The 26,672-nt window shown below is 50.2% G+C and overlaps 1 protein-coding gene across 9 annotated transcripts in view; it reads right to left on the bottom strand.

Annotated features, from left to right (window-relative positions):
- Positions 1-26,672, bottom strand: part of PPP1R16A (protein phosphatase 1 regulatory subunit 16A) — a 78,698-nt gene that overhangs the window by 5,509 nt on the left and 46,517 nt on the right. For 5 of the 9 annotated variants that reach the window (XM_075124877.1, XM_048841867.2, XM_048841865.2 and 2 more), the window contains 6 exons: positions 16,455-16,525; positions 7,632-7,777; positions 5,558-5,661; positions 4,051-4,175; positions 1,441-1,566; positions 655-730 (listed from right to left, as the gene is read on the bottom strand). In XM_075124877.1, coding sequence (XP_074980978.1) covers positions 655-730; positions 1,441-1,566; positions 4,051-4,175; positions 5,558-5,661; positions 7,632-7,777; positions 16,455-16,525 — 648 coding nt within the window. Of the gene's footprint in view, positions 1-654; positions 731-1,440; positions 1,567-4,050; positions 4,176-5,557; positions 5,662-7,631; positions 7,778-16,005; positions 16,139-16,454; positions 16,526-26,672 lie in introns of all 9 variants that reach the window. The other 4 variants (XM_048841872.2, XM_048841869.2, XM_048841870.2 and 1 more) reach the window with 2 other exon arrangements.

Here is a 26,672-nt window from a genome sequence, read left to right as displayed (position 1 = left end):
CACCGCCTGCCCCCTACACACTGTGCTTGGGTTAGCCTGTTCAGGCTACCTGGCTAGGCAGTGTCACATGATCGTTTCTATGCTGTCTGCATGTATTGGTCATTTGCATTATGTTTGCGGACCATAATCTCATGCTTGGGACTCTGGCTCCCTAGGCACTGGAGGTCAGGCGAGGGGGCAGGTGGGCTCTGTGCTGCTGAGCCCCTGGAGGATGGAAGCCCCAGCAGGACTGGGAGAAATGGGGCATTTTCACTCTCCCAGGCGGGTTTGGAGGAGCAGGCGTGGAGGCGGAAAAAAGAGGTGGGGCTGGGAAGGACCCCTGCTGATCCCCGAATGGAAAGTGTGGCTTTGAGGTGAGGACAGAAAGGGGTCTAAGGCCTTTCAGGGGGTTCAGGACGAGGTGGGATTGGCAGCAGGAGTGGCTGCAGGGTCCTCGGAATGCACTGCTGGGTTGGGGAGGAGCCTACCACACGAAACACGACAAGGCACCTCGGAGGATTTGCAGAGTCAGAAAGTCCGTACTGCCCCCATCACCTCCCCGCTCCACTCCCCTCCCCATCCATCTCTACCAGCCTCTGCCTCCCTCGGTCTCTCCCCTTCCCTTGCACCCTTCCAGCCTCCTCCACTCCCTACTCTCCTAACGGCTTGACTCACCCAAGGGCGTCTCGTCCAGCACAGACTTCCCATTGAGATCAGCTCCATGGGCCACCAGCAGCTCCACCAGATGGATCTGAAGGCACCAAGGGAAGTTGCCTTTAGCGAAGCAGGAAGAATCCAACACACAAACCTGCTCCGCCCCCGAGCTGAGAGGAAAACGCCCCTCTGCCCCCATCACCACCCAGCTGGGAACCGCGTATGCCAGAAGCGGAGACGCTGCAACCTCTGCAGATCAGCACCCTCCTGCGTCCTGGGCCTGTCGGCTCCCACTGCCATAATGACCTGGGGGGGTGAGGGGGGAGTTCACAAGTGGGACCCGCATGCCCTGTGCCCGGCAGGAGGGAGATTTCTAGCACCCCCTGCCCACCCCCTCCCCCATCCACAGCACGTTCCGATTTCTGACTGCTGAGCTGCAACTGGAGGCGGCCACCCATCCTTTACAGCAGGCGTTCACCTGAGCTCCCTCCTGTCCATTGACACCCCAGGGCCCTTCGGGAGGAGTTGGGGTGGCCCTGTGCCCAGCACCCCACTCTCAGTAGCCATCGCTTCCATATGCCTGGCCCCCGCACAATCCTACGGAAAGCACGCTGGCAGGCCCGACAGCAAGGGAATGCAGTCCATGTCCAGTGCTGAGGTGGCTGTGCCGCTAGGAGGCGCTGTACTCCACCACTGGGAGGACGTTCTAGGGTCGGAAATTCCCAATAGGAACACTCCGAGTTACCAGCTGCCCACCCCTCAGCCAGTGGGCTAGATGTGCATTCTCACCTGCCTACAAGTACTCACCTGCCCCCAGCAGGCGGCAGCATGGAGGGGCTCCCACCCATCATTGTCCTTCGCGCTCATGCTGGCCTTGTGTTCCAGCAGCAGCTCGGCAGCTTCCAGGTAGCCATTTGCCGAGGCAATGTGCAGCTGCAAAGCAGAAGTTACCAGCGCTAGAATCCCGGGCCAGGCCCTAACGCCAGGGCTGCTCTCTCCGGCAAAGCTTGGCTGGGATGGCTAAACCAGCAAACCTGCTCAGGGCAGTTGCTGCTGACACCTGCAAAGAGGCGGTTTGCTGGGACAGCTTATACCAATCCCAAGTGAAATAAACGATAGCAGCATCCAAGTGCCTTGCCCAGTATCGCTGCATTGACACTAGGGTTTATGCCAGTAGAGAAGCGTTACAGAAAGTAAAATAACTCCCCCCGCTCCCCACACTGGTGTTACTCTACCGTCGAAGTTGATGACACTAAACTGGGAGGAGAGGTAGATATGCTGGAGGGGAGGGATAGGATACAGAGGGCCCTAGACAAATTGGAGGATTGGGCCAAAAGAAATCTGATGAGGTTCAACAAGGATAAGTGCAGAGTCCTGCACTTAGGACGGAAGAATCCCATGCACCACTACAGACTCGGGACCAAATGGCTAGGCAGCAGTTCTGCGGAAAAGGACCTAGGGGTGACAGTGGACGAGAAGCTGGATGTAAGTCAACAGTGTGCCCTTGTTGCCAAGAAGGCCAATGGCATTTGGGGATGTATAAGTAGGGGCATTGGCAGCAGATCGAGGGACGTGATCGTTCCCCTCTATTCCACATTGGTGAGGCCTCATCTGGAGTACTGTGTCCAGTTTTGGGCCCCACACTACAAGAAGGATGTGGAAAAATTGGAAAACGTCCAGTGGAGGGCAACAAAAATGATTAGGGGACTGGAACACATGACTTATGAGGAGAGGCTGAGGGAACTGGGATTGTTTAGTCTGCAGAAGAGAAGAATGAGGGGGGATTTGATAGCTGCTTTCAACTCCCTGAAAGGGGGTTCCAAAGAGGATGGATCGAGACTGTTCTCAGTGGTAGCAGATGACAGAACGAGTAGTAATGGTCTCAAGTTGCAGTGGGAGAGGTTTAGGTTGGATATTAGGAAAAACTTTTTCACTAGGAGGGTGGTGAAACACTGGAATGGGTTCCCTAGGGAGGTGGTGGAATCTCCTTCCTTAGAGGTTTTTAAGGTCAGGCTTGACAAAGCCCTGGCTGGGATGATTTAGTTGGGGACCTGTCCTGCTTTGAGCAGGGGGTTGTACTAGATGACCTCCTGAGGTCCCTTCCAACCCTGATCTTCTATGATTTTATGAAGTTTCTAGTGTGAACTTGGGCTCAGATGGAGACCAGTCAGTTCCATCTGGGCCTGTCCCATTTGATCAGCAGTCTCCAGTGACTGAAGGGTATGGGGTCACCTCCTTCCCTGCTGTGATCAACAGGCCAAGGAATGGGCACAGAGGGGACAGCTAGCGAGCCAGCTGGCCATTCTTCCCAGGCCACACCCAAGCAGCTCTGCAGCAGGAGCCAACATGCTGTGCAAGGAGGGGGTTCCACTGTGAACTGGATCCTCCAGAGGCAGACGCATGCAGGGCCTTGAGTATCAGGGCAGAGAGAGCTGGAGTGCGTGCTCAATGTGTAGCCAGGGCAGAGCATGGTGCATCGGGGAATGTCTTCACAGCACCCCATGCGGCTGAGGAGATGGACTGCTGCATTTTGTACTAGCTGGTGCTTTCTCAGAGCATGCAGCTTCTGGCAATGCAGGGTTGAAATGATCTACCCGGGTGGTCGCAGACATGTGAATCATTGTAACCAGGCCAGAGCCTGACGGGAGAAGGGCAGATGTTCTGGCCAGACCCAGGTGGAAGTGGGAGGTTCTTGCTGCCACGGCTACCTTGACTTCTAACAGCTCTGAGGGATCCAAATGGACCCCAAGACCGTGGACTGCGTCTGAGCACTCCGATATATGAGCACATGGACTGGGACTCTGCAGGTGGAGACACAGTGGCCCCAGATGGCTCTCTGTGGGCTCGGACTGAGCCGTTTCAGTGCATTTGTATTCACTGCACAGCCTTTAGGTGGGATGGGAGAACCCAGTGCTCAGCAATGGCAAACGTAGCAGGATGGACTTGCCTTGTCTGCAGACAGGAGATGGTTCTCCACCAGAGCCACAGGCGCTGTCCTAGGCCCCAGGACTGCAGCAGCTGCTGGGGGATGTGGAGACTGGGTTTTGCTAGCTTTCAGTTTGGCTTGCTTAGAGGCACAGGTGGTGGCCCTGACTGCTGGCAGTGCTTCCACGGCTATTGGTCTGAACAGGCAAAGTCCTTGGAAGGAAAAGCTAGTGGTTCCGGCCCTGCTGCTGGTGGCCTACGAGGCGTCCCGCATGCAGAGGAGCTCCAGAGCAATGGGTCAGTTCTAGTTTCTCCCCAGCCACGGCCGGATTGAGTATGTTCACCAGTGCTTTGTCCCCCAAGAGGTGGGGCTTATGCTGCCTCCCTAAGACCAGTCCCCCACTCCGTGTTCCCCAGCAGCCATGGTCTCCTGCGCCTCACTTCTCGGGCAGAGCTCTCCCTAGCTCTCGGCACTATGACCGGGGAACTTACCAGAGTGGCACTGTGGTCAAGTGGAGTGTTCAGATCGGCACCTGCCTGAAGCAGCTTTCGGATATCTTCCACCATGCTGTGCTCCGTGGCGGCTCGGGCCTCCTCAATCGCCTCCTGAGTTATTCCTACACAGAGAGTAAGTGCCAGGAGGGTAGCCATGGCAGATGGGACTGGGAGCTGGCCTGTACCCCAGCAGCAAGGCTGGGAGGTGTTTGCTTATTGGACTCCAGGCCAAAGACAATGCTGGTTTCTTACAATCTGCACTAGTCTACCCAGGAAGACGTGCACACATCCCTTGCCCAAAAGCAGCCATCTGTCCTTGGTCATCTACTCTGCACCATACCTGAGTGACCTACTCCACTCCCATGGCTTTGCTTCCATCTCATTGCTTACAAAATCCACCCTTTCCCCTGGGTCGCTCCCCTCTGCTTAGTCTCCCATCTGTACCTGTGTCTCCAACAACTGGATCCCCACCATCAATCTCCCCCCATTCCCAGTTTTCCCCCAGGCCCTTCAACATCTACCTTCCACATCAGGGGCCAGCTCCTCCCTCCTCCCCTTCAGGGCTCAGGCCCACATTCCCCTGCTCCCTTGTCTCCCTCCACTAGCCTGCTTACCTAGTTTGACTTTCTTTCACCCTTAGCCATTGCCCATGTCGCCCTCGCTCCGTGGGACGTCCTTCCTGGTCCTGTATGCCAGACAACCCGAATGCTGCTCCTTCAAACCCCTCCTCAGAACCCATTTCTTCCACCAGCTCCGCCCTTGCCCCGCACTCCTGCATCAACTTGATGGGTTTTGTACATAAACAAATGGATGTGTTTGGTGCAGGTAACTCTCGTCGCCTCAAAGTATGCGAGCTTCCCATTACTCCCACTCCCCTTGCCAGCTAGCAATTCTCCCTGTGTCTAAGCGGGGTTTATTGAACGTAGACTGGTGGCTCTTCATGGGGAAGATCACTTCTGTCTGTCGTCAAGTGCCATGCACACCCATGGCACTGTATAAATAACAAAAGGAGCAAGAAATCAGTGGTCTCTATGCAAGAGGCTCATCACCCACCAGGAAATCTCCGTGGTTAAGAGGAAGGAGACTGCTAAGAGGGTTCCCTACAGCCCTTTCCCAGCCCAGCCTGGAGCCATCAAGCAGGGGAGGAGTCAAAATCTGGATCTTAAGAAGTGATGCTCCTTCATTCTAGGATGTCTCTCTGTGTCAGGAGAGCACTAGAAACAGAAGCTGCGCAAGGAGAGAACCCAACACAGATCTCACTGGAAGGTAAATGGGGCATTCTGGGTTGGACACTGCTGCCAAGGTGCCAACCCGCCCAGTCCTGACAGTGGCTTGCTGCACCATGGAGGGGGCTTGCAATGCCCGAACAGAATAGGACAGCCGGTGGGGGGGACGGACCGGGGGGTGGGACGACCACACCCAGCAGTGTGTGAATAACCATGAAACATCAATGTGACAACAGGGAAAGGGAATGAGACACCAGCCCAGGATTGGGGAGACTCACCCTGATCTGCCATGGCCGTTTCAATGTAGTCCAGCGTCACATCGTCCTCGCAGAGGTCGTATGGCATGTTCCCGTCTGTGTTCACGGCCAGGAGATTGGCACCACTGGGCAGGGGAAGAAGAAGAAATAAACAGTGAGGAAACAAGGCAGGTGGCTACCTCTCTGCTGTGTCCATGGTAATGCCATGCACAGCACCCGCGTGCCGCTAGGCAGCTAGCGTAACAGATACAAGGAGCCGTTTTTATTAACGAGCCACCAACGGCTTCTGTAAAACATTCTCCATGGGCATGATTCTGCCTGTCTTGTAGATTGGGTTTCTTGTCCCGCCTCCACTATCAGCCAGGGACGGCTGCATGAAACAGGATCCTTGCTCCTCAAGGGTCTGGCTGCTGCTTCTTCAGCAGAGCCCTGCAGTCCCCCTCTGGGGCACTGCACTCCGCTCCGGCACCACCCCATGTGATGGGCATCGGCAGGGATGGCTGGACTCCACTGGGGAAGGAGCAGCACTGTTCTCCTGTTTCCACACTGATGTCCCTGGCAGAAGGATGAGGAGGTGGCAGAGGAAAAGAGTCCTCTCTCCAGGATGTTTTCAAAAAGGCGGGGGGGGGGGGGGGGGCACAGAAATCCAGCCAGTGGGAGTTACAGATCTGGTGTCTGATGAGATGCTGAAGAAGCCCATATTACCCCTGTTCTTTCAGGAGCCTGCCTGTCCCCATTTGCCTCCCGCATTGTTCCTACCCAGGCTTACTCCTCCTAGCTACGCTTTGCCTTCCCCAGGCGGCCCCAGATTGATGCCCCCCCCGTTCTCCTCCTAACCCTACTTCCAGCTTTAAAACACAGACTCAGCTGAGGTGCTGCCAAGCAACCAGGGTGCCATGAGGACTTCAGGCAGCCTCGAGGGGCTGGGGGATCAGCAGGCAGGTCCATGCTTGTCCTCAGCTGGCATTCAAACCCCAGCCCTCCTGGGCAGGGAGTGATGGGGAAAGGCCTTTCATAACTCGGTCATGCTGTACAGCAAGAGCAGCAGCAGAGGATTTACTGACGCAAACTGTCTCGTCCATCTGCAGCCAGGCCAAGGCCTCACTAACAGGAGATTCCTGCAGCAGCCCAGACAGAGGCAGATTGGGTTACTTGGTCAACAATACACCCCCATTAAACATTTACAGCCCTACAAGCAGGGTTCCAAACAACTACAATGGAGTCTGACAACGTGACTTCAATCTGAGGGGAGGGGAAATAAGCAAGCTGCAAAAGATGCAATTGTTCCAGGGGAGGCGAGCCCCCGAGGGTTAATACTCCGGCCTGCCTCCTCTGAAAACCTGGGCGTTCAAACCTGGCTTGGGTCACAGGAAAGAGAGATGCCTGGGCTAGGTATAGGACCTCTAGGTGGCATTCAGCAAATCATCCCTGACAGAGCTCAGCGACTGCATAAGAAAGTATGAGGACTGGACAGCAGGGGGTGCTCCAGAGTCAGGACTGGGGGTGGAGGGTGAGTGGAACTGCTGTGGGTTGTAGCCGTGTTGGTCGAGGTGCGGGAGGTAATATCTTTGATTGGACCAACTTCTCCTGGGGAGAGAGAAGCTTTCAAGCTGCACAGAGCTCTCCTTCAGGTCACAGGGGTAGAGACTGGGATAGAAACAGTCACAGCCTCTCCGGGTGCAGGAATCATCCCAGGCTGGGCTAATTCTGTCAGACTACCCAGTGCCAGGTTCACTTCCCTTGACTCAAAGCTAGGTCGGGGGGTGGCAATCCCAGGGCCAAGGAGGATTCTAAGCCGTTCTGGGTGCCCTCACTCCAAGGCACCTTTCCTGCCCAAGGCTGCAGGGTTACTGCCCCAATCAAGTCCCAGGACCCTCTGAACTCCAGACCAGCAGCTAGAACAGTCTCCTTCTGGGAGTACATCGCTCTGTTGTAGGTTTCTTCATGAGGCCTAACTCTCCCGCTCCTTCCTCACCTCAGGCTGGTCTGTTTGCGGCCCCTTTCCGCTACGGGGAGAGAAGGCCGCTCATTCCCTTCACCCGCCGTCACGCCCCCGCCCCGGCCCCCCGCGTGGAACGCACAGGAACCTGCGTACTGTTTAATCAGCAGCTCCACCAGGTGCAGGTGTCCGCAGGTCGCAGCGGCGTGCAGCGGCGTCCAGAGCTCACTGTCGCAGGCGTTGACATCAGCGCCGGCCTCCAGCAGCAGCAGGACCACGTCCCCGAAGTCGTCGATGCAGCACTGTAACACGAGAGGGAGCAGAACACGGCGGTTACTGCAGCTGGGGACTGACAGGCCTAGATGAACAGGCCCTGTTTTTGCATGAAAGGTTCAGCCAAGACAGAGCAAGCTGCTGCCCCCTCACTGCAGGCCTCCACCAATTACCCTTAAACCTGCCCCGGAGGGAGCCCCTCTGGAGGGGGTGAGACTTGGGGCTCCATGGCTCAGCTAGTCCTTGGATACTTCATGGGAATGGCTTTTGTGAGGTGGATCTCAGCCACTAGGACCAGGACTGAAAGCCCAACTCTCTTGGTTAGAGCACAGGACAGGCAGCCAGGACTCCTGGCTTTAGGCTCAGCTCGGCTACGGACTTGCTGGGTAACTACGGCCAAGTCCCTTCCTCCTGTGTGCGATGGGCAAACTCTACTGACCAGACTCACAAAGAACTTGTGAGGATAAATTCATGGATGTCTGTAAACGGCTTTGAGATCTCTGGAGCGAAGGCCACAGCATTTCCTGCAGAGCACTAGAGAGCAGACAGGTAGAAATGACTCTGGGGCACTAGCCAAGTACTGATTTTTTAACCCTCCGCTGGGAACCATCTGTGTTTGTTCCTAAGCCTGGTGGACGCGGGGGCCCAATAGGTCTCTGTCTCTGACGTTCATGAACCAGCAACCTGGAGAATGCAGTTTCCTTTTGAAGGGGTCTTGGTTCAGATTTATAAGCAGCTCTTTAAGATGCTGACCCTGTCTGACCAGGATGGGACTTGCTTACTCCCAGCAAACCAAGACATGGCAACAGCAGGAGAGGATGCCGGCCCGCCTGTTACTAAGGGAAAGGAACCTGCATGACAGGAAGGGTCAGTACACAGTGTTGTAGCTGTGTTGGTCCCAGACATTGGTCCAGAGCAGGGGCAGGGAACTTCTACCCACCAGCTCTCTGTCCCCACTGACTGCTTAGCTGCTGGGGGGATCCTGGTCACTGCAAATACCCACCAGAAGGGCTCTTGGGAAAGGAGGTGGAAGCAAGCCAGACCTGTTAGATGGGTGTGAAGGGGACATTGCTTTGAGAGGTTCTTAGAACTGATCGGTGGATTCATACTGCAAATTCCTGCCTGATGATGGACTGACAGGCTCCTAAGGGAGCGGAGGCCAATAATGCACCTAACCCCTCTTCAGTACCATCTGCAGCCCATGTGAAGAGCTCCCGCCTTGTCACCGCTTGGAGCTCCTAGCATCGGCAGACAGGAAGTCCTGGCCTGCAGGAGGGTGGAGAGAGGGAGAAGGCATTACGTTCTCCCAAGAGTTCAGTGCATGCTGGGGATTGATGAAGAGAAACACATCAGTGGCTTGGCATCAGGACATTCTCCAGATCACAGAGAGTGAGGTGTCAAGAGAAAGGAAAGAGGCAGGGGACAGGGAGCACAGCGGAAAAGAGGGCCCTGGAGGGAACCTGGAAGAGCTAGGATCACTGTGGGCTTGATCCTCTTCCCACTGAAGTCAGTGGCAAAAGCTCCTTTACGCCAAGTCAGGGGGTTGGAGCCACTTGAAATGGGAAGTTTGGTCTTTTTGAACCCTAGGAGGCCAAATTCAAAGGGCTTAAGAACCGGGGGTACTGAAGACCATCAAGCAGATGAGCAGGGAGTGATCTGAAAACCATAGCACCAGCCACCACAGAATCTCGACTGGAATTAGCAGGAGCCCAAACCCACCGTCCAGATAAAGGCGGTGGAGCTCCGTTGCTGTGTACTTGTGGCGTTAACTGCGGTCTCTGCACACAGCGCAGTGCTCCACACCAGGCGAGGCGCCCAGGCACCGGCCGGCACAACGTGACTCACCACACGGAACGGGCAGGCTCCACTGCTGAACTCGTCACATCGGCTAAAATATTAAAGCCCCGGTCAGACACCAAAGTTTGAGACAGAAAGAAATGAGACCTCAGCCAGACTGAAGGCCATATCTACACTAGCGAGCTTAGAGCAGCACAGCAGTACGAGTGCTCATGTAGCCGCTCTCTGCGATGGAAGAGAGCTCTCCCGTCGGCACAGTAAGACCACCTCCACATGCGGCTGTAGCTACGACGGGGAGAAGCTCTCCCGCTGACAGCACGGTCCACACCGGCGCGTCTCTCGGTGAGCAGGTGAGTCGCATCATACGTACATTTAACGTACACCAATTCAACTACACGCGCTTGGCAAAAAAAAGAAAAACAACAAGATACCTGTACACGATTCCGCCCACCATTCCACTCAATGAGCGTATGCCCTGGAGTGAGCGTGAGATGGGAGACGTGAATCTGCTGTTCCCTCAGTCGGTCTCAGTTCCTGCGTGCCTCTCATAGCGTGAGCATCTCGCCGCGGTGAGTGTGATTCTCGTGTCTAAAGATTCGTATTTTTCATACAACATGGCCCCTAAACTCAAGCCAACTACTTCATCTAGTGCTCAGCCAAAGGAACAGCGATCTGTTCCAACGCTGGAGGAAAAACTGGCTGTGTTGGACTTATTGAGAGATGGTATGTCGGTCTGCAACATGGCACGTAAATATGGCCACAACGAATCTAGCATCCATGCCATCAAGATTTGAGAGAGAGAAATTTGTCAAGCCACGGCATCAAGTGCTCCAATAACTGCTAAGGTGACGAGCCAGGTGCGTGATAAAACTTTAGTGAAGATTGAAAAGGCTTTAAACTTATGGCTGGAAGGCATGAACCGTAAACGTGTGCCTATCGATGGCAACACATTGCGAGAAAAGGCTCTTAGCCTCTACGCGCTGTTCAAACCTCCCGCCGAAGAGGGACAGCCTTCTGAGGAGAAGGAATTCAAAGCCCGCCAAGGTTGGCTTAACAGTTTTAGGAACCACTTCAACCTCAAAAACGTGCAGACTACTGTTGAAGCTGCATCTGCCAATGAAGAGGCAGCAAAAGCCTACCCCGAACAATTAAGGAAAATCACAGAAAAAAAGGGCTATCTTCCCGAACAAGTTTTTAATGCTGACGAGACTGGGCTCTTTTGGAAAAAAAATGCCGAACTGCACTTACATTTTGAAATTGGAAAGACAAGCCCCTGGCTTCAAAGCAGCTAAAGACCATGTGACTGTGTTGTTTTGTGGCAATGCGGCTGGGCATTTAATAAAGCTGGGCTTGCTCTACAGGGCTGGAAATCCCCGTGCCCTAAAAGGCAAGAACAAAAATCTCCTGCCTGTGTTCTGGCAATCAAATAAAAAGGCTTGGGTGAGGGCAGCATTATTTCTGGATTGGTTCCACAAGTGTTTCATTCCGGAGGTCAAACGGTACCTCGAAGGGAAAAGGACTTGACTTTAAAGTGCTGCTGATCGTAGACAATGCTCCTGGCCACCCTGCGGCACTCAGGTTTGTGCATAACAATGTGGAAGTTGTCTTTCTCCCCCCCCCCAATACCACCTCCATCCTCCAACCTCTCAACCAAGGCCTGATTCGCTGTTTCAAGGCCCTGTACACGAGGCTTACGTTCTCATGGATACGTAGCGCTATGGATGCTGATCCCAATCTCAATGTGATGGAGTGTTGGAAGTCCTTCAACATTGCCGATTGCATCACTTATATTAAACAGGCAATGGATGCAATCAAGGCTGAAACAGTCAATGCATGTTAGCGAAACCTATGGAAAGAATGTGTGAATGATTTTAAGGGTTTCCCGACCATTGACAAAAAAGTGAAACGCATTGTTCAGGTGGCCAGGCAAGTGGGTGGTGGTGGTTTCATCAACATCCTTGAGGAAGAAATTGAAGAATTAATCAAGAGCCATAGAGAAACATTGACTAACGAAGAGTCAGAGGAACTGATAAAATCGCCTATAGAAGACGAAGATGACGACGACGACCAAGAAGAGCCAGCAAGATGGAATCTTCATAAATTTGCTGAAGTGTTCCAAGCAGCGAAACACTTGAATGATTTAATTTCTGAATACGATCCCTCTATGGAACGAAGCCGCAAAATCACATGGAGTATTACGGATGATTTGAGACCGCACCAAGAAACCTTTGAGCCGCTCAAGAGACAACAGCGACAGTTGCCAATCACCATGGTTTTCAAGGAAAAACAACCAGCAGCAGACGAGCCTATGCAATCAACTTCTTGAGCTGAATCAGAGCCAACCACTTCATCTCCGACTCTCTCTCCGTCACCCAAGCTCTCCGCCGTCTCCTGGATCGACATCAAGCCCTGACGACCCCCTGTAATTATCCCCCTGTAATGAAAGATACAATGCTGTAAAATTATATTTTGCATATGTTCTCTTTATTATATACTGTACATTACTGTATACATTATACAGTTATACATATTACTGTACAGGGCTGTATACACAAAACCATGTACAGTATACTGTACTTTATGGACGATTTAAGGGATTTTCAAGGGTAATTTTGACTATACACAATTTTTGCCTTACACGCTGACTTTAGAACCTAACCCCCATGTAAGATGTGACTCCACTGTAACTTACATCGCTCAGGAGGGTGTTTTTTCACACCGTGGAGAGACATAAGTGATAGTGTAGACAACCACTGCGACTGGCTATTACTCACCATGTGTTTACACTGCAAAGCCCCTGTCACCTTGTATCCTACAAGGATGGGGAGACGGCAAAAAGCAAAGGAAAAGCCTGTGGGAGAAACAGCTAGTGTGAAATAAACTCGTTTGCTGTTATCGCTTTCACACCTGAGGCAGCAGACATTTCATGGAGATTAGCAACTAACTAGCTGGTGTATACAGCAGTGTAATGTGGGTGTTCGACTCTACGACATTCATTCTGAGAGTCCAAGGCCAGAAGGGACCACTGTGATCATCTAGTCTGACCCCTTGTGTAACACAGGCTGAAGACCTGCCCCCAAGTCACTCCTAGAGCAGATCTCTCAGGAAAACCGCCAATCTGGATTTTAAAACGGTCAGTGATGGAGAATCCAACACAACCCTTGGTAGCCTCTTCCAATAGTGAATTACTCTCGTTATTAAAAATTGACACCTTATTTCCCATCTGATTGTGTCTAGCTTCAACTTCCAGCCACTGGATCGTGTTAGACCTTCCTCTGCTAGACCGAAGAGCTCATTATAAAATACCTGTTCCCCATGTAGGTACTTATAGACTGCGATCAAGTCACCCCTTCACCTTCTCTCTGTTAAGATAAATAGACTGAGCTCTTTCTTTCCATCGCCATAAGGCAGGTTTTTCTAATCCTTGAATCATTTACATGGCTCTTCTCTGAACCCCCTCCAGCCCTTCATGGCTGGGACTGGAAAGAGCACTGCTTCACTCTGCCCTCATCGGGTTGCCTCTAGCCTAGAGTCAGCAAGGTGGATTGGATGATCTTGTATCTTGCTTGCAGAGCCATTAACAGGTCCTGATGTCAGTCTATCAAGAGTCATGATGCAACAACACTGGCTGGAGGGTGTCAGAACATCAGGATACACAAGTCTGTCTAAACAAATGTTAAGAAGTGGTAACCCTGCCAAGAGATGGTTGCTGGGGCCTGGGGGTATTTAATTACATTGCTACTAGATTGCTGGGCCATTTACAATCCTCTAATTCCTTCGGGGCGTGTGCTTTCCTTAATCCAAGTGTCTGCTGTTTTCATTTGGGTATGTCAATACACATGCTTGTCTCAGCATAGACATTGCTGGCTCAGTGTTTGTAAATACTGGTCACTCAGCCTCTCTCTGCTGCAGAGGAGCATCATGCAGCTTTCACAAGGATTTATCTCCCCACTGTATTTTCCACTGAATGCATCCGATGAAGTGAGCTGTAGGTCATGAAAGCTTATGCTCAAATAAATTTGTTAGTCTCTAAGGAGCCACAAGTCCTCCTTTTCTTTTTAAGGATTTATCCATGTTCCTTTTAGCAGCCAATCAAAGCAAACACACTCATGCCACACCACACACATCAGACTATCCACACCTAGGAACTGCCATGTCAAATGAGACAAGTGATTCACTGAGTCCAGCACCCTGTCTGTGACAGTGGCCAACACCGGCTGCTGCAGAGGAAGGGATGAAAATTTGCAGTGGAAATTTGCAGTGGACAATTACACAATGGACAATTGCCCATCAGGGAAGTTTCTTCCTTACCCCCCTTCAGCTAGTGTTTGGCTCATGCCCTGAGGAAGGGGAGTTTATAGCCCTGTAATTTTTTTCATCCTAATCTAATTATAGATGTTCTCACTGCCGATTTAACTGTCCGACCCTAATGCAAACCCTTTGCCTCAATGCTGACCAGTGGTAGTACATACTGAGTAAAAAGAGCACCAGTTTTAAATTTGTCACTTTACATTTTGATTAACTGTCCCCTTGTTCTTGTAATGAGAGGAAGCACTTCTGTTTGTCCTACTGTCTTACTCTACAGCATGTGGTATTTTGTATACCTCTGTTTTACCTTCTCTTATTCACCCCTTTCCTGTCTTTTCAGTCTCTCTTCATACAGAGCTCTTTCCAGGTCTTTATTTTTATCATCTGTATCTGAACCTCCTCTCTATTTCTGCTATGTCCTTCTTGGGATAGAGACCTCCACTGAACATAGTGAGGGCCGGTGAGTGTGTCCTACCAGTGATTTATAGAACAGCATCAGCATATTCTCAGCATTACTCGCCACCCCTTTCCTTACACATCCTAATGTCTTGTTTGTTTTTTTGACTGCTGTTGCACACTGAGGAAAGGTTTTTATTGTACCCTCCACAGTGATGTCTGGGTCTTTTCCTCAGCTCAAGATGGAGCATTTCAAAGCAGAGCCTCCACCAGCCCCTTCTACTTATTAAAAGTGAGGGTGGCTGCAGCTAGCTCCGGCTCACTGAAATGCTGCCACTCGTCTCCGGGTAAGCCTCGACTAGGCGAGTCTGTGAAAGTTTCACTAAACCTGAGCTTAATGAAAAAGTGCACAAGACAGCAACGGGCAAGGACGGTGAAAGGAGAGAGAAGACAGATGATGAGAGGGGGCCAGAGTCTGCTTCCTCGGAGCAGACATCTGAATAGAGAAGTAATGGAGAGAATTCCCATAAGAGAAGTAAGGAGACTCCGCTGTGTCTCAGGCCATTAACTGCTCTGAGTCAGTCACCAGCCTCTAGGACGTGCCGGCTGCTGTAACAGTTATTGTTCAATTAGCTCACTCGAGGTGGGAATGCCCCGTTGCATTTTACTGCTTGATTATTTACTTAGCTCTGTAGTTACCGACATCATAATATGGGGGATGATTCAAGGCTGCTAGGTGAGCCATCAGCGACTGGACTGGAATCGTGAAGATTTTTGGTGGCTGTCGGAGGGATCAATGATTATGATTTGTGGTCGTTATGCCATACGGATGGTTAGCAATTATGAGTTTTAGCAGCTGTGGTTCATTCCATGTTAGTTTGTAATGGGTCCAAAACAGCTATTCACCAGATCATCTGTAACCTTTCGAACAAAGTTTGCTGGGGAAGGACCAGCTTGTGGCTAAAGCACAGAACTAAGAGTCAGGACTCCTGGGTTCTATTCCTAACTCTATAACTAATATGCAGTGAATAAAGTCACTTCACCCCAGTGCCAAAGTTGTAAAATGCATTTATTTTGGCAGACAGATACAGATAAAAGCACCAGTCGTGTGCTTGGGGCTATAAAGGAAATGAAATACAGACTGTTCCTGGCTCAGAGAACTCACACTCCGAACACTAGAACTTCCCTGGATCACAGGGGGGTCATGAAGATGAGAGAGAGAGAGAGAGATCACTTTGAGAAGCACTGGAAGGTGCTGGAGAAGAGCAAGACATTTTATTATCATCACTGAGAGACTGTCAATACTCTGAAGTGCAAGAACCATTGTGAGTGATAAATTCAGGCACTAATTTCTATATGTTCACTGGGGGAGAAAAATCTACCTTATTTTCAAGCTGCACTCATGTCTGTGATTGCTAAAAGCACCACCTTGTAGCTTCCAGTTGACACTTGGCCCCTCCCTCGCCAGTGTTCCCAGCCCAAGTCGCGAGAAAACTCTGGTCCAAGGTCTGCCTTTTCTTCAAAGTATCGAGAGCCCAGATCTAGGCCATCGGAAGCAGTTATTAGCTGCAGTGAGAGATTATGTCGCCTGTGGTACCCGCATCTCATATTTCAAGAATCGAAGGGGTTGGGGTATTGGGGGATAAGAAAATAGGAATGATCCCACTGGAACCACCAGGTGGTGCCTCCAGAGTCACGTCTAGAACCTGCAGCTTCAACTCAGTTTAAAGTCGTCGTGACTAAGAAAAATACTGACCCTGCTTCTCGGCCCTTCCCTCCTGCAAAGCTGGTGTCTGATGGTTGGTGCAGCTACTCCACACAGTAAGGGATTGGGGAGCAGTGTCCTGGACTCAGGTGAGAAGAGTGAGCTGGCAAAGGGACGCATTTAGCTAGAAGGTGGAGACAGAGAAAGAAGGGGAGTCAGGACAGATTTCTGCCTCAGTTACTAGCATAGGACTGGCTAGGCACTGCCTTCAGGGAGGGGGGAGAGGCTACATGGTTGTCACAGCCTCCCAAGCCAATGTGGCTGGAGGAAGTAAAGGTAAGTTAGAAGCCCTGAGACTGGGGGATGCAAGACAAGTACTGAACAGGAGACGTGCAGGGACTGGACACTGAAAAGTGAACTGCGGCAGAAGCACAGATTGTGGGGAAGGCTCGGTAGCTGAAAAGGGCTCTTGCCAGTGGGGACCTCGGAAGGCTGCTTACCTGGTGCAATGCAGTGAGGCCATCTTCATTGTACAAACTGGGGCTGATGCCACGCTGAAGGAACTGGCGAACTGTAAAAAAAAGAGCTTTTAGTCAGGGGTCTCCACACACTCACCTGCAGCTACAAGGGTCACTGGGGCAGGGGGATCCAGAGGGATTTCTGGTAGGTGTAATCAAGGCAGAGAGAGGAGACAGCCAAATATTTTCAGAGGCACAAATGATAGTCAGGTGCCTAACTCTCTTTGACTTTCAGTGGGAGTTACGTGCCTAGCTGCCATGTGCCTTTGAAAATCCCCCCCACAGTCCTGAAGAGCACAGGGGCAAGTACTTCCCCTTGTAACGGAAACATGCCTTGCACTGCACACACAGCTCTTATGTCTGCTTCAGGGGAACCCAGAAACAGAACTCACCCCTAACAGACCGGGTGGTCCCCTGCATACCAGTAGGTGCGCTGGACTGAAAGAGAATTGAGTTTTGATGGCCTGACCTCAAGAGAGAGAGAGAGTGGAGACTGAAGAGCTGCAGAGAAAGAAATCGAAGGTGATTAGGGGTCACGGGGGGGGGGGAGGTTAAATGTAATGAGAGAATGCAAAGAGGAGTGTTACTTGGGTTAGAAAGAAGAAGGGAAAGATGGGGGCTTGATTGAGGTAATCAGCTTTTGCAAGGACATCATCAAATTGGCCAGTCCCTCTTCCTTCTCACCACCGTCTACTAGTAAGAGAACACAGAGACACCTTAATATTAAAAGGACAGGACGCTGAAAATGAAACAAAAGGAACGACAGGAAATGGGAAGGCTTAGATTTTTACTGGTAAATGTTGATTTCACTGAACACACACAAGCTGTCAATAAATATTTCCAGCGATAATCACTGGAATTTACAGAGAGGCAAAGTAAGGAAAATGCTGCTTGAGAACTTGCTAGGGTTTGGTTTAAGGCAATTTAATTTGTATATTTTGACATGTGATGTTGGACAATTTGAGTTTTAACAGTTATAAAGCTTTAACTTTTTGAATCTCAATCTCTGCTGTCATGAAATAATTATGGTCTGACCTCTCCATAAACTTCCCACAAATCGCTTAAAACCCATAATTTTGTGCAACAGTGAAAATTTAAATGGATAAAAATAGAAAAATGCTTAAAAGTAAATAGCAATACGATCTGGCAAGATCATCAACATTAAGAATGGAACTCTGCCCTATGCAGTGTGATGTTAACCTGTGGAATTCACTGCCACAGTCACTTAGATCCAGGTACTGTGGCTGGATTTTAAAATGGGCTGTAGAGTGTATCTGATTCTTCTCAAGTGAAGGGTGATTTAAGGTGAAGCTTTGTATGCTGGGACCCGCAGACTCACAAGCCACATCACTGTGCAGAAGATCCAGGGCAGTCAGATATGGGAGTATTTCCATAAGCCTTGTTCTACATCCTTTTATAGGACCAGTAGTTGGAGAGCTAATGTGTCAACCACTGGAGTAATACAGGGGTGCTGTGGTTGTGCTGGTCCCAGAGACAATGGGTGAGGCTCTCTCTCTCACCAAGCGAAGTTGGTCGGTTGGTCCAATAAAACATATCACCCGTCCTCTCCTTTGTCTCGCTCATCACTGGGGTGTTAGGGACACGGCAGCTTTTCTTTGCACAAGACCTCCCAGATAGCGCTAGACCCTCTACTGCTGTGACCCTGGCTGCTGCCTCTTTTGTCTAGCAAGGAATGTTGTAGCACCGCGATACACAATCTGTGCTACAACTAATAACTGAGTCACAGGAGCGGATAGTAAATGGTTAAAGCTACAGTACGGCCGGACCTTAGCTGTGTCCCTGTACTTGAGTTGAGATGCTGGACTGCCCAAGGCTTTAATCCGTTACAGGGACACGTTAAGCTCCAATCTACAGTACAGTTTGTGACCATTTTTAGCTGAGTCAGGGGATAGCCATGTTGTAAGTAGACCCCTGACATGGTTTTAAGATAGACTGTGCCTTAATCACCAGACTGAGTGGGGTGGAGATATGGTGAGGTCAGGTTTTAAAAGTAAAGGTCAGTAATGGGCAGAGGAAGGTAAAACCAACAGTTAAAGACAAGAGCTGTTTCCCAAGGAGACTGAATTACCAACAATCTCAGACCCAGAGTGGGCAAAAGAGGAAAATACACAGTGTCATCAAAGGTTTCAGAGTAACAGCCGTGTTAGTCTGTATTCGCAAAAAGAAAAGGAGTACTTGTGGCACCTTAGAGACTAACCAATTTATTTGTGCATAAGCTTTCGTGAGCTACAGCTCACTTCATCGGATGTATGCATCCGATGAAGTGAGCTGTAGCTCACGAAAGCTTATGCTCAAATAAATTGGTTAGTCTCTAAGGTGCCACAAGTACTCCTTTTCTTAGTGTCATCAAAGAGTCCAAATTAGACTTACTTAACTGATTAGGTTCCAGCCCCCCACACACACACACCAGAGGTAAGGAAATCGGCATGTCTGTTGCTCTGCAGTTCACCTTTGGAAGCATTTAACACTAGCCTTGACAAAACACTAGATGTCATCAGAGTAAGGAAGAGTCCTGCACTGGTCCCTGCGGGAAGGACTAGATGATCCAAAATCTTTTCCCATCTCTTAATGTCTATCATTCTAAATCCTCAGGTAAAGTGGTAAAACAAACCCAATGAGATTACAGGGCTCTGGTCACAGTTAAGCGAAAGCCAGATTAACTGAGAGGGCTCTGAGATCTCTCACTAACTGCTCCGCATTATGAATACATCCGCTTTTGCTCATGTGACAGAATCCACTGTGGGTGGCATGGAAATGAGCCTTGGTCAAGGACTGTGAAGCAGGTAATCCTCTCACCTTATCAGAGCCCCTCCACTTTGAGAGCTGCCTCAGCAAACTAAAGCATGACAGACTCCAGATGGAATTCCTTTGCACTGCTTAGTTTGGAAACACCTCTAGTTCCTAGAGAGTGTGAGAGAACTGGTTCAACTGGTCAGTGCCCAAGAGGAAGTCTACGTCTGTGCAGGCTGCTTCTCCCCCCACAACCAGCAGGAGATGCTATCCTTAGATTAGGACCAAGAGAAACCAATAACAATGTGTATCAAAGGGTTCAGATAAGGTTCTTCTTGGGTCTAGCTACCCTGCCCACAATCCGTTCCCCAGGAGTCCATGGGTAGGTGTGCCCTCTGCTAGAGGTAGCAATGCACAGGAGGGTTTCATGGCCCTTGTTTGACGTTATTCTTCAAGAGTCATACAAATTAGGATTTGGAAAGAAGTCCCCAGCTCTGCCTTCCTCTTCTCTGCCTTTGGCCTCCCCGAGCTCCAGCTCTTCATATCTCGCAGGATGCTGCTGCTCACCCTCCTGATACACACAGAAATGGGATTCCAGACCCTCATGCTCAAAACAATGCCACCAGTCTTAGATCTCATTTAACAGGCAAAGCAAAAAAGATTTAGATCCGGGCGCTGGAATGGGACATAGGAGACCTGGGTTCAATTCCCAGTTCAGCCACAGACTTCCTGGGTGACATTAAGCAAGTCACTTACACCACCCTGTGCCTCAGGTTCCTGTCTTCAAAACAGGGATAACTGTCCCTGACCTCCCAGAGGGGCTGTGAAGATAAAATCCATTAATGATTTGAGGCGCTCAGACACTAGGGTGTCCGGGGCCGTATAAAGCCCCTAAACAGAATAGAATTCTGCTGGTTTTCAAGGCCTCACTGGTCTTCCCCCAGCTAATCCTGCATCTTGCCTGATTCTTTTTTCTCCTCTCCCCATTCATCTATCACCACCCTCATCTCTGCCCCGTCACATGATATACCTCTAATCAGACAAGAGCCTTTCCCACTGCAGCTCTGAGTGCCTGGAATGCTCTGCCTCATCAACTGTCCAATTCCTTAAAAGTTCATAGAATCATAGAATATCAGGGTTGGAAGGGACCCCTGAAGGTCATCTAGTCCAACCCCCTGCTCGAAGCAGGACCAATTCCCAGTTAAATCATCCCAGCCAGGGCTTTGTCAAGCCTGACCTTAAAAACCTCTAAGGAAGGAGATTCTACCACCTCCCTAGGTAACGCATTCCAGTGTTTCACCACCCTCTTAGTGAAAAAGTTTTTCCTAATATCCAATCTAAACCTCCCCCACTGCAACTTGAGACCATTACTCCTCGTTCTGTCATCTGCTACCATTGAGAACAGTACCATTCAAACTATTTTTATACAAATATGCAAATATCTAGACGTTTCCAGAGGTGCTTTAAACAAATCTAAGGAATACAATAAAAACCATCATCTCTTTTTCTCCCTGGCCCAGATCTCTTCATCTCTCTCTGCTACTCAACTCTGCCAAGGGTGTGGAGATCATCCACTGATGCCGTCCAAAATAAAAGTTATTGTACCATGCGATTTCTTTCCCTGGGAAACAATCAGTTCAAAAGCAACTACTGCTTGATTAGGGAGGTTCCTTCACCAAATTTTCCGGCTGGGTTAAAAAAGGCACAAGATCAACTGGATTATCAAGGTCACACACTGCGTCAATGGTTCAGCCAGAATTACCAAAGAACCAAGGAGTCATTTGGATCTAAGGCCTTTATTCAGACCATTGGGCCTACCTGCTCCTAGGAGCGGTTCTGATCAGTGTTTACGATGGACACTGAAGAAGATATTCCATTATGACTGAGAAGAACACTAGGTTGTGCTCACCTGAAAATTTCTTTTATTCAAGTAATGAAGTCTGCAGATCTGTTACAATAGGTACTTCAACCTGCATGCAGCCTAGAGCAGAACCAGACCTGTCAGTCACTGGCAGCAGGGGAATGCCCTGCCCTCTGACATTCCCTCCAGTTGAGAGAGCTTCCAAAGCCAGGAGAATTCAATTCTACTGTCTTGAACTACAGACTGTGTTAAACATACCTTCAGGAAAAAGCACAACAATTTATCTTATTGCAGAGCATGGAGAATTCCCTCTATGAGACAAACCTGAATCTTTGTATGTCAGTTTCTACTTTGGTTGATCCATTTGTCCCAGGGTGGGCCTGATCTGTGGACCTTATTACTCACAGAATGGAAGTTTTCAGGTCAATACAGATTAATTGTCCTATTCTTCCTTGTGCTAAGGTCCACAGATCCCTTACACTGGGATTTTCACAGCAGTGTGCCTCCACGCTTGAAAGCAGGATCATCCTTTAAATATGAACATCCCAAAGCAGGTATATTACATATTCTTCATATTCCCCTGGGCATTAAGGTGTGGAGAAGATTTCTGCTCCCTACCCCCAGCCCTCCAAAAAAGGCATCGGATAAAAACTGGATGACCCATATATAGCATTATGGTGAATGCATGTTTTGATGACCACCTAAAGGACTTGCTTAATGTCACCTAAAGACAAGACTTCTCTACCCAAAGACTGTTACTATTCCTAAGGACTGTATTTTGATGCTTAACAGAAGGAAGAAAAATGTCTGACCTTACTCTGGGAATCAATGCCTTGAAAGTTCAAAACTATGTGTCCGAATTAGAAGCACAATACTGAGTCTCATCAAAGAAAGCTCTCAACTTCAAAAACTCCTCTGATTGAAGACAGTAGCTGTCAGGAGGTCTACTCTAATAAATCAAGACAACTCCTGCAGGGGTTCAATCTGGGTAATGCCATAAGGAGCGGTATGAGGTTCCATGGTTGTGCTTTATGGTCCTGTGGGTTGTTACCCTCATGGAATATTTAATGTCAGGATTCATACAAAACTTCCTTTTCTTGAACATTATACTCCTGAGACCCGACTTTTGGGCTTGGCAGTCCTATACCCACACTAAAGCCCTCCTGGAGAAACTCATGGCTAAGCTTCATTTGAGTTACATGCTAGTTAAACTATGGACTTTGCACAGCCAGCTGAATAAATTCTACTTGTCAACTTCTTTGAGGGTCCGTAAGCATTTTAAATCACTTCATCCAAGTACCCACTTTGAATCCGTCTCCTCCTGGATGGAGGACTGGTTTTGGTAACAGCAAACAATGAGCTAGAAACAGCCGAAGGTCCACAGACCAGAGAGCTATAACCTCTTCAACAGCATCACTGCTGTTCTCTGCTTTTGATCATTTGTACAATCCTGGGGACCAGGGGAAAAGGCGTAGAACAGATACTTTGCCCAGCTTTGCAAGAGGTTATTCACCACCTCCCATCCCAGGTCCTGACACATGGAGAGGCCACAGGGCACTTTGCTGTTTCCATTTGCCAAGAGGTCAATCACCAGCCCCTCAAGTTGACGTAGAATGACTGGATGCTTCAGGGGGCAGGTTCCACCCTGCTTATTCTAACTTCTGGCATTTCAGTCTTGGTTTTCCCCTCCCTCTTGAGGGGCAATGCACAGAGTTAAGAAACTTCCTCTGCCTAGATCAGGAATAGTTATTTCTCTCTGGGGTAGGGCGGATCACATTCTTCTCAGTTTATTCATGAAAACCCCATCAGGTGTGTTGACTGTCACAATCAGAACAAGAATGTAACCCTTGATACTCCAGAAACTATCGCTGTTTTTCAGCTTTCTCTTTGCATAGCGCCATGATCAGAAAAAATTGTCTAGGAAAATAAAGTACATTTCTTTCTTCCTCAAAATCAGTATTAATACTACCATGATTCTGAAAGACCCTGGGAGCACTTGTCAGATCAAATAGTGTTTATCAAAGTTCAGGGGGTGGGGGTGGGAATTTGCTATCCAGTGGCAGAGTGGAACAATTATCTGAGGGATGGTAACACGGGAATGCAAAGATAAACCTCCCATAGGAACTCGCTCACATGCTTCAGACAGAACTATGCTCTGTTTGTTCCAAACTCTCTGAGGCTAGAAACAGAGGAGTGGAAATTAGTTTTATTGCCCCAATTTGAAGTAGATGGTGGATGGTTTTCATTCACATTCTTGCATTTCTGTGGGTTGCTTGAGATTGGGACTGGGACAAAGCTGTTCCTGGGATTTCTTGTAATTTCACAGAGTGCCCCCCCTGCAGTGTCCCGTTTGCTCCCATAATCCAGGGTCTAACTCCAGAAAGGGCTGGTTCAGGGTCACGCAGACAGCTCTGAGGTAACGGAGGGCAGCTGTGGACCTCGCCCCAGCATCCTACACATGTTCTTTCTCCCCTTTGCAGCATGGTATTTTCTCCTGTTGTACTTCAGGGACTGCTTCAACTTGCCATGTGACCCAGGTTGCTTGCTATAGCACCTGTCAGCAGCCAGGAGAGTACGTCAACTTTTCCCATGACTCTGAACAGCCTCAGCTTTGCAAAAAGTTTCCCACCATTTGAGTAAGAGCTGGAAACTGATCTGCCCAAAGCCCCAGTTGCCCTTGTCACACTGATTTCTACCCTTCTGTACTGGTAGGTTGAGAGGGCCCCCACTTGCAGTGCCACTCACACACGTTGGCATTGCTTGCCAGAGCAGACGGAAGCACTTACGCTCTCAGATAACACTTCATACTTATTTTTTGGTGTGTGTGTGGGGGGGGCGGGCGGTTGGTCTGAGACCACCTGCAAGCTTCCAGGCCCTGGGGGACTAGGGCTGAGGTCATGCTTGCCTGCACCAGGGTGCCTGTGAAGGGCCTGTATGGTGAGGTGGACCCTTTTTCAGGTAAAAATCTCCCCCAGGGAGAAACACTGAGTGTCCTTGACCAGCAGGGACAAGAGCCATCGTTCCCTTTGCTAGCGACACTCAAGCTGAAGCTGAATGGCTGCACACTGAAGAACCTTCCAGCCTCACAACATGGAGGCCAGGGGGCTAGAAAGAAAAGTGGTGAGTGCCTGCTTGTTCTTCCAGATCTGGGCTGCTGTCCCCCTTCTCGTTCCATGGCCAGCTCTAGAGAGGAGGTGAGATAGCAGTAGTGAGGCATGTCAAGCTACAGTGATCAATGTGCTGTAAGAATCCACATAAAACAGAACCTGCAGCAGCTGCCAGGAATCATAACCTGGACATTAGGGTGTGGTGACCAGCAGCAGCAGCTGGAGATGAGAGCCCAATACTTCCCGTTATTTAGCTGTGGCAGGAACCCACATTCCCTTATTAAGTCCTCTAAAGCAGGAGTTCTCAACCTTTCTCTTTCTGAGCCCCCCCGCACATGGTAGAAAAACTCCAAGACCCACCTATCTCACAACAACTGGTTTTCTGTATATAAAAGCCAGGGCTGGCATTAGGGGGTAGCAAGCAAGGAAACTGCCTGGGACCTCATGCCTCCGGGGCCCCACAAATCTACATTGCTCAGGCTTCGGCTTCAGCCCCAGGTGGCAGGGCTCAGGGCCCTGGGCTTCAGCCCCATGCGGTGGGGCTTCGGCTTTCTGCCATGAGCCCCAGCAAGTCTAATGCTGGCCCTGCTTGGTGGACCCCCTGAAACTTGCTCGCTACCTCCGCAGGGGGCCCCAGACCCCTAGTTGAGAACCACTGTTCAAAAGGAGCACGAGGAGCGGGATATACAGCTGATCCAAATAGCTGGCCTCCCTCCCATGAGGAAGAAGAATTTCCTTTTATGTGTACAGATGCATATACCCAAAGAAACCAGTACATGTCTGTAGCCTGGTCTTTTCTGCATGGACCTGCCATGTAGCACTCTCTGTCGGTGAGCAGGGGACCCGGTGGTGATATATTTTCCCTTTGGGAGTCAGCCCCTAGGATCCTGCTTCAGAGCTGGGGAGAAAGGCTGGGCATAGATATTTCTCCAAAAATATTTCACGTGACTAGTGACCTCCCTGCCCTCAAAGAGGCGGGGCTTAGTGTCTCCCTTCCTGCACGTGGAACACTTCTGGCTTTCTCCAGGAAGGTTTTGGCCTGGGACTCAGGGATGGGCTCCCCAAAAGCTCTACCCCTCTCTACAGCATAGGATCCACACAGATGGGCCTGTGTTTCCCCAGATCTCAGCCTGGAATATGGGGGACGGTGGTGTTCTAGAAAGGGAGGGAGCTGGGCCTGAAGACCCCTTACCACACTCTCTGGCGTTGGCAGAATTAGTGCTGTGTTCAGTACCCTCCATCCATGACCCGGGGGGAAGCACAGAGGAAGGAGGCAGCTAAGCACTGCAGACATATGCATGGCTGCTGGAGTGGAATGTAGGAACTCCAGCACAATTCTCCATCTGGTGCACTGTCCTTCTGGCTTCGCTCCCCGCGCAGAGACGGGGCGGCTGAGGTTATCCTGCCCAGACTGGGCTGTGAGGGAAACTCCACTCTGCCCAGAGAGTTGGCTGAGCTCCCCAGTAAGACATGGAATAAGTTGGGAGAAGCAGGAGACACAGACCCATCCTTTGGCCTCTGGCTTTTCTTGGTCTAGAGCTCCCTCCCAGAAATCTGCAAGGGTACCAGCTACTGCCAGTGCCCCAGGAGGGGAAATAGAGCTGAGGGGACAATCGCCCCAAAAGGTGAGTGCAGCGGGGATGTGGCAGGGAAGTAGACAGACACTAAGCCAGACGTTGGTCAAAATCTGAAGTTTGGAGTTTCCTGCTGAAAAGCCTGGCAGCAGGGAAGGGTGGGGGAGCCACTGGAGAGGCAGGTAACACTGTGGGAACTTGGGGAGGCGGGACGCTGCTAGTGACTGACAGGGCTGGTCCTGCCACCAAGCTGCAAGCATGAAGACATCAAATATATCATCCACTGGCAGGGTTTATCAGGTACACACAGAGCATTCAAGCTGGCTTGAAGGTGGGTTGGACACTTCCCACTCAGCACTGTGCTGCCCACTGCCCCCCGAGTCACAGTTACCAGTTACCACACTCGTTACCAAGACCGCAGTGCCTCCCCTCTGAAAATCTAGAGAAACACCGATTGTGAATCTGCCACATCACTTGATTTCTGTTTAAGGTTCAATGGTGCTGCCTTCCCTGCTGACGGACATAGGCAAAGCAGCTCAGATAAGTCCGCCCCCTAGCCACAACGTAATGAGTTTTCAGCCACAAACTGAGGTGCATGCTAATGTTTGTGCAGCTGTGTGTGACCAAGCACAATCTGTTGAGGTTAAAATCATAGAATATCAGGGTTGGAAGGGACCTCAGGAGGTCATCTAGTCCAACCCCCTGCTCAAAGCAGGACCAAGCCCCAAGCCTGACCTTAAAAACCTTTAAGGAAGGAGATTCTACCACTCCCTAGGGAACCCATTCCAGTGCTTCACCACCCTCCTAGTGAAAAAGTTTTTCCTGATATCCAACCTAAACCTCCCCCACTGCAACTTGAGACCATTACTCCTTGTTCTGTCATCTGCTACCCTGAGAGCAGTCTAGA

The sequence above is a fragment of the Caretta caretta genome, chromosome 2 (assembly GCF_965140235.1).
Source record: "Caretta caretta isolate rCarCar2 chromosome 2, rCarCar1.hap1, whole genome shotgun sequence".
NCBI lineage: Eukaryota > Metazoa > Chordata > Testudines > Cheloniidae > Caretta > Caretta caretta.
Note: the sequence above shows the minus strand (reverse complement) of the source record. Positions and strands in the feature narration are given on the sequence as shown.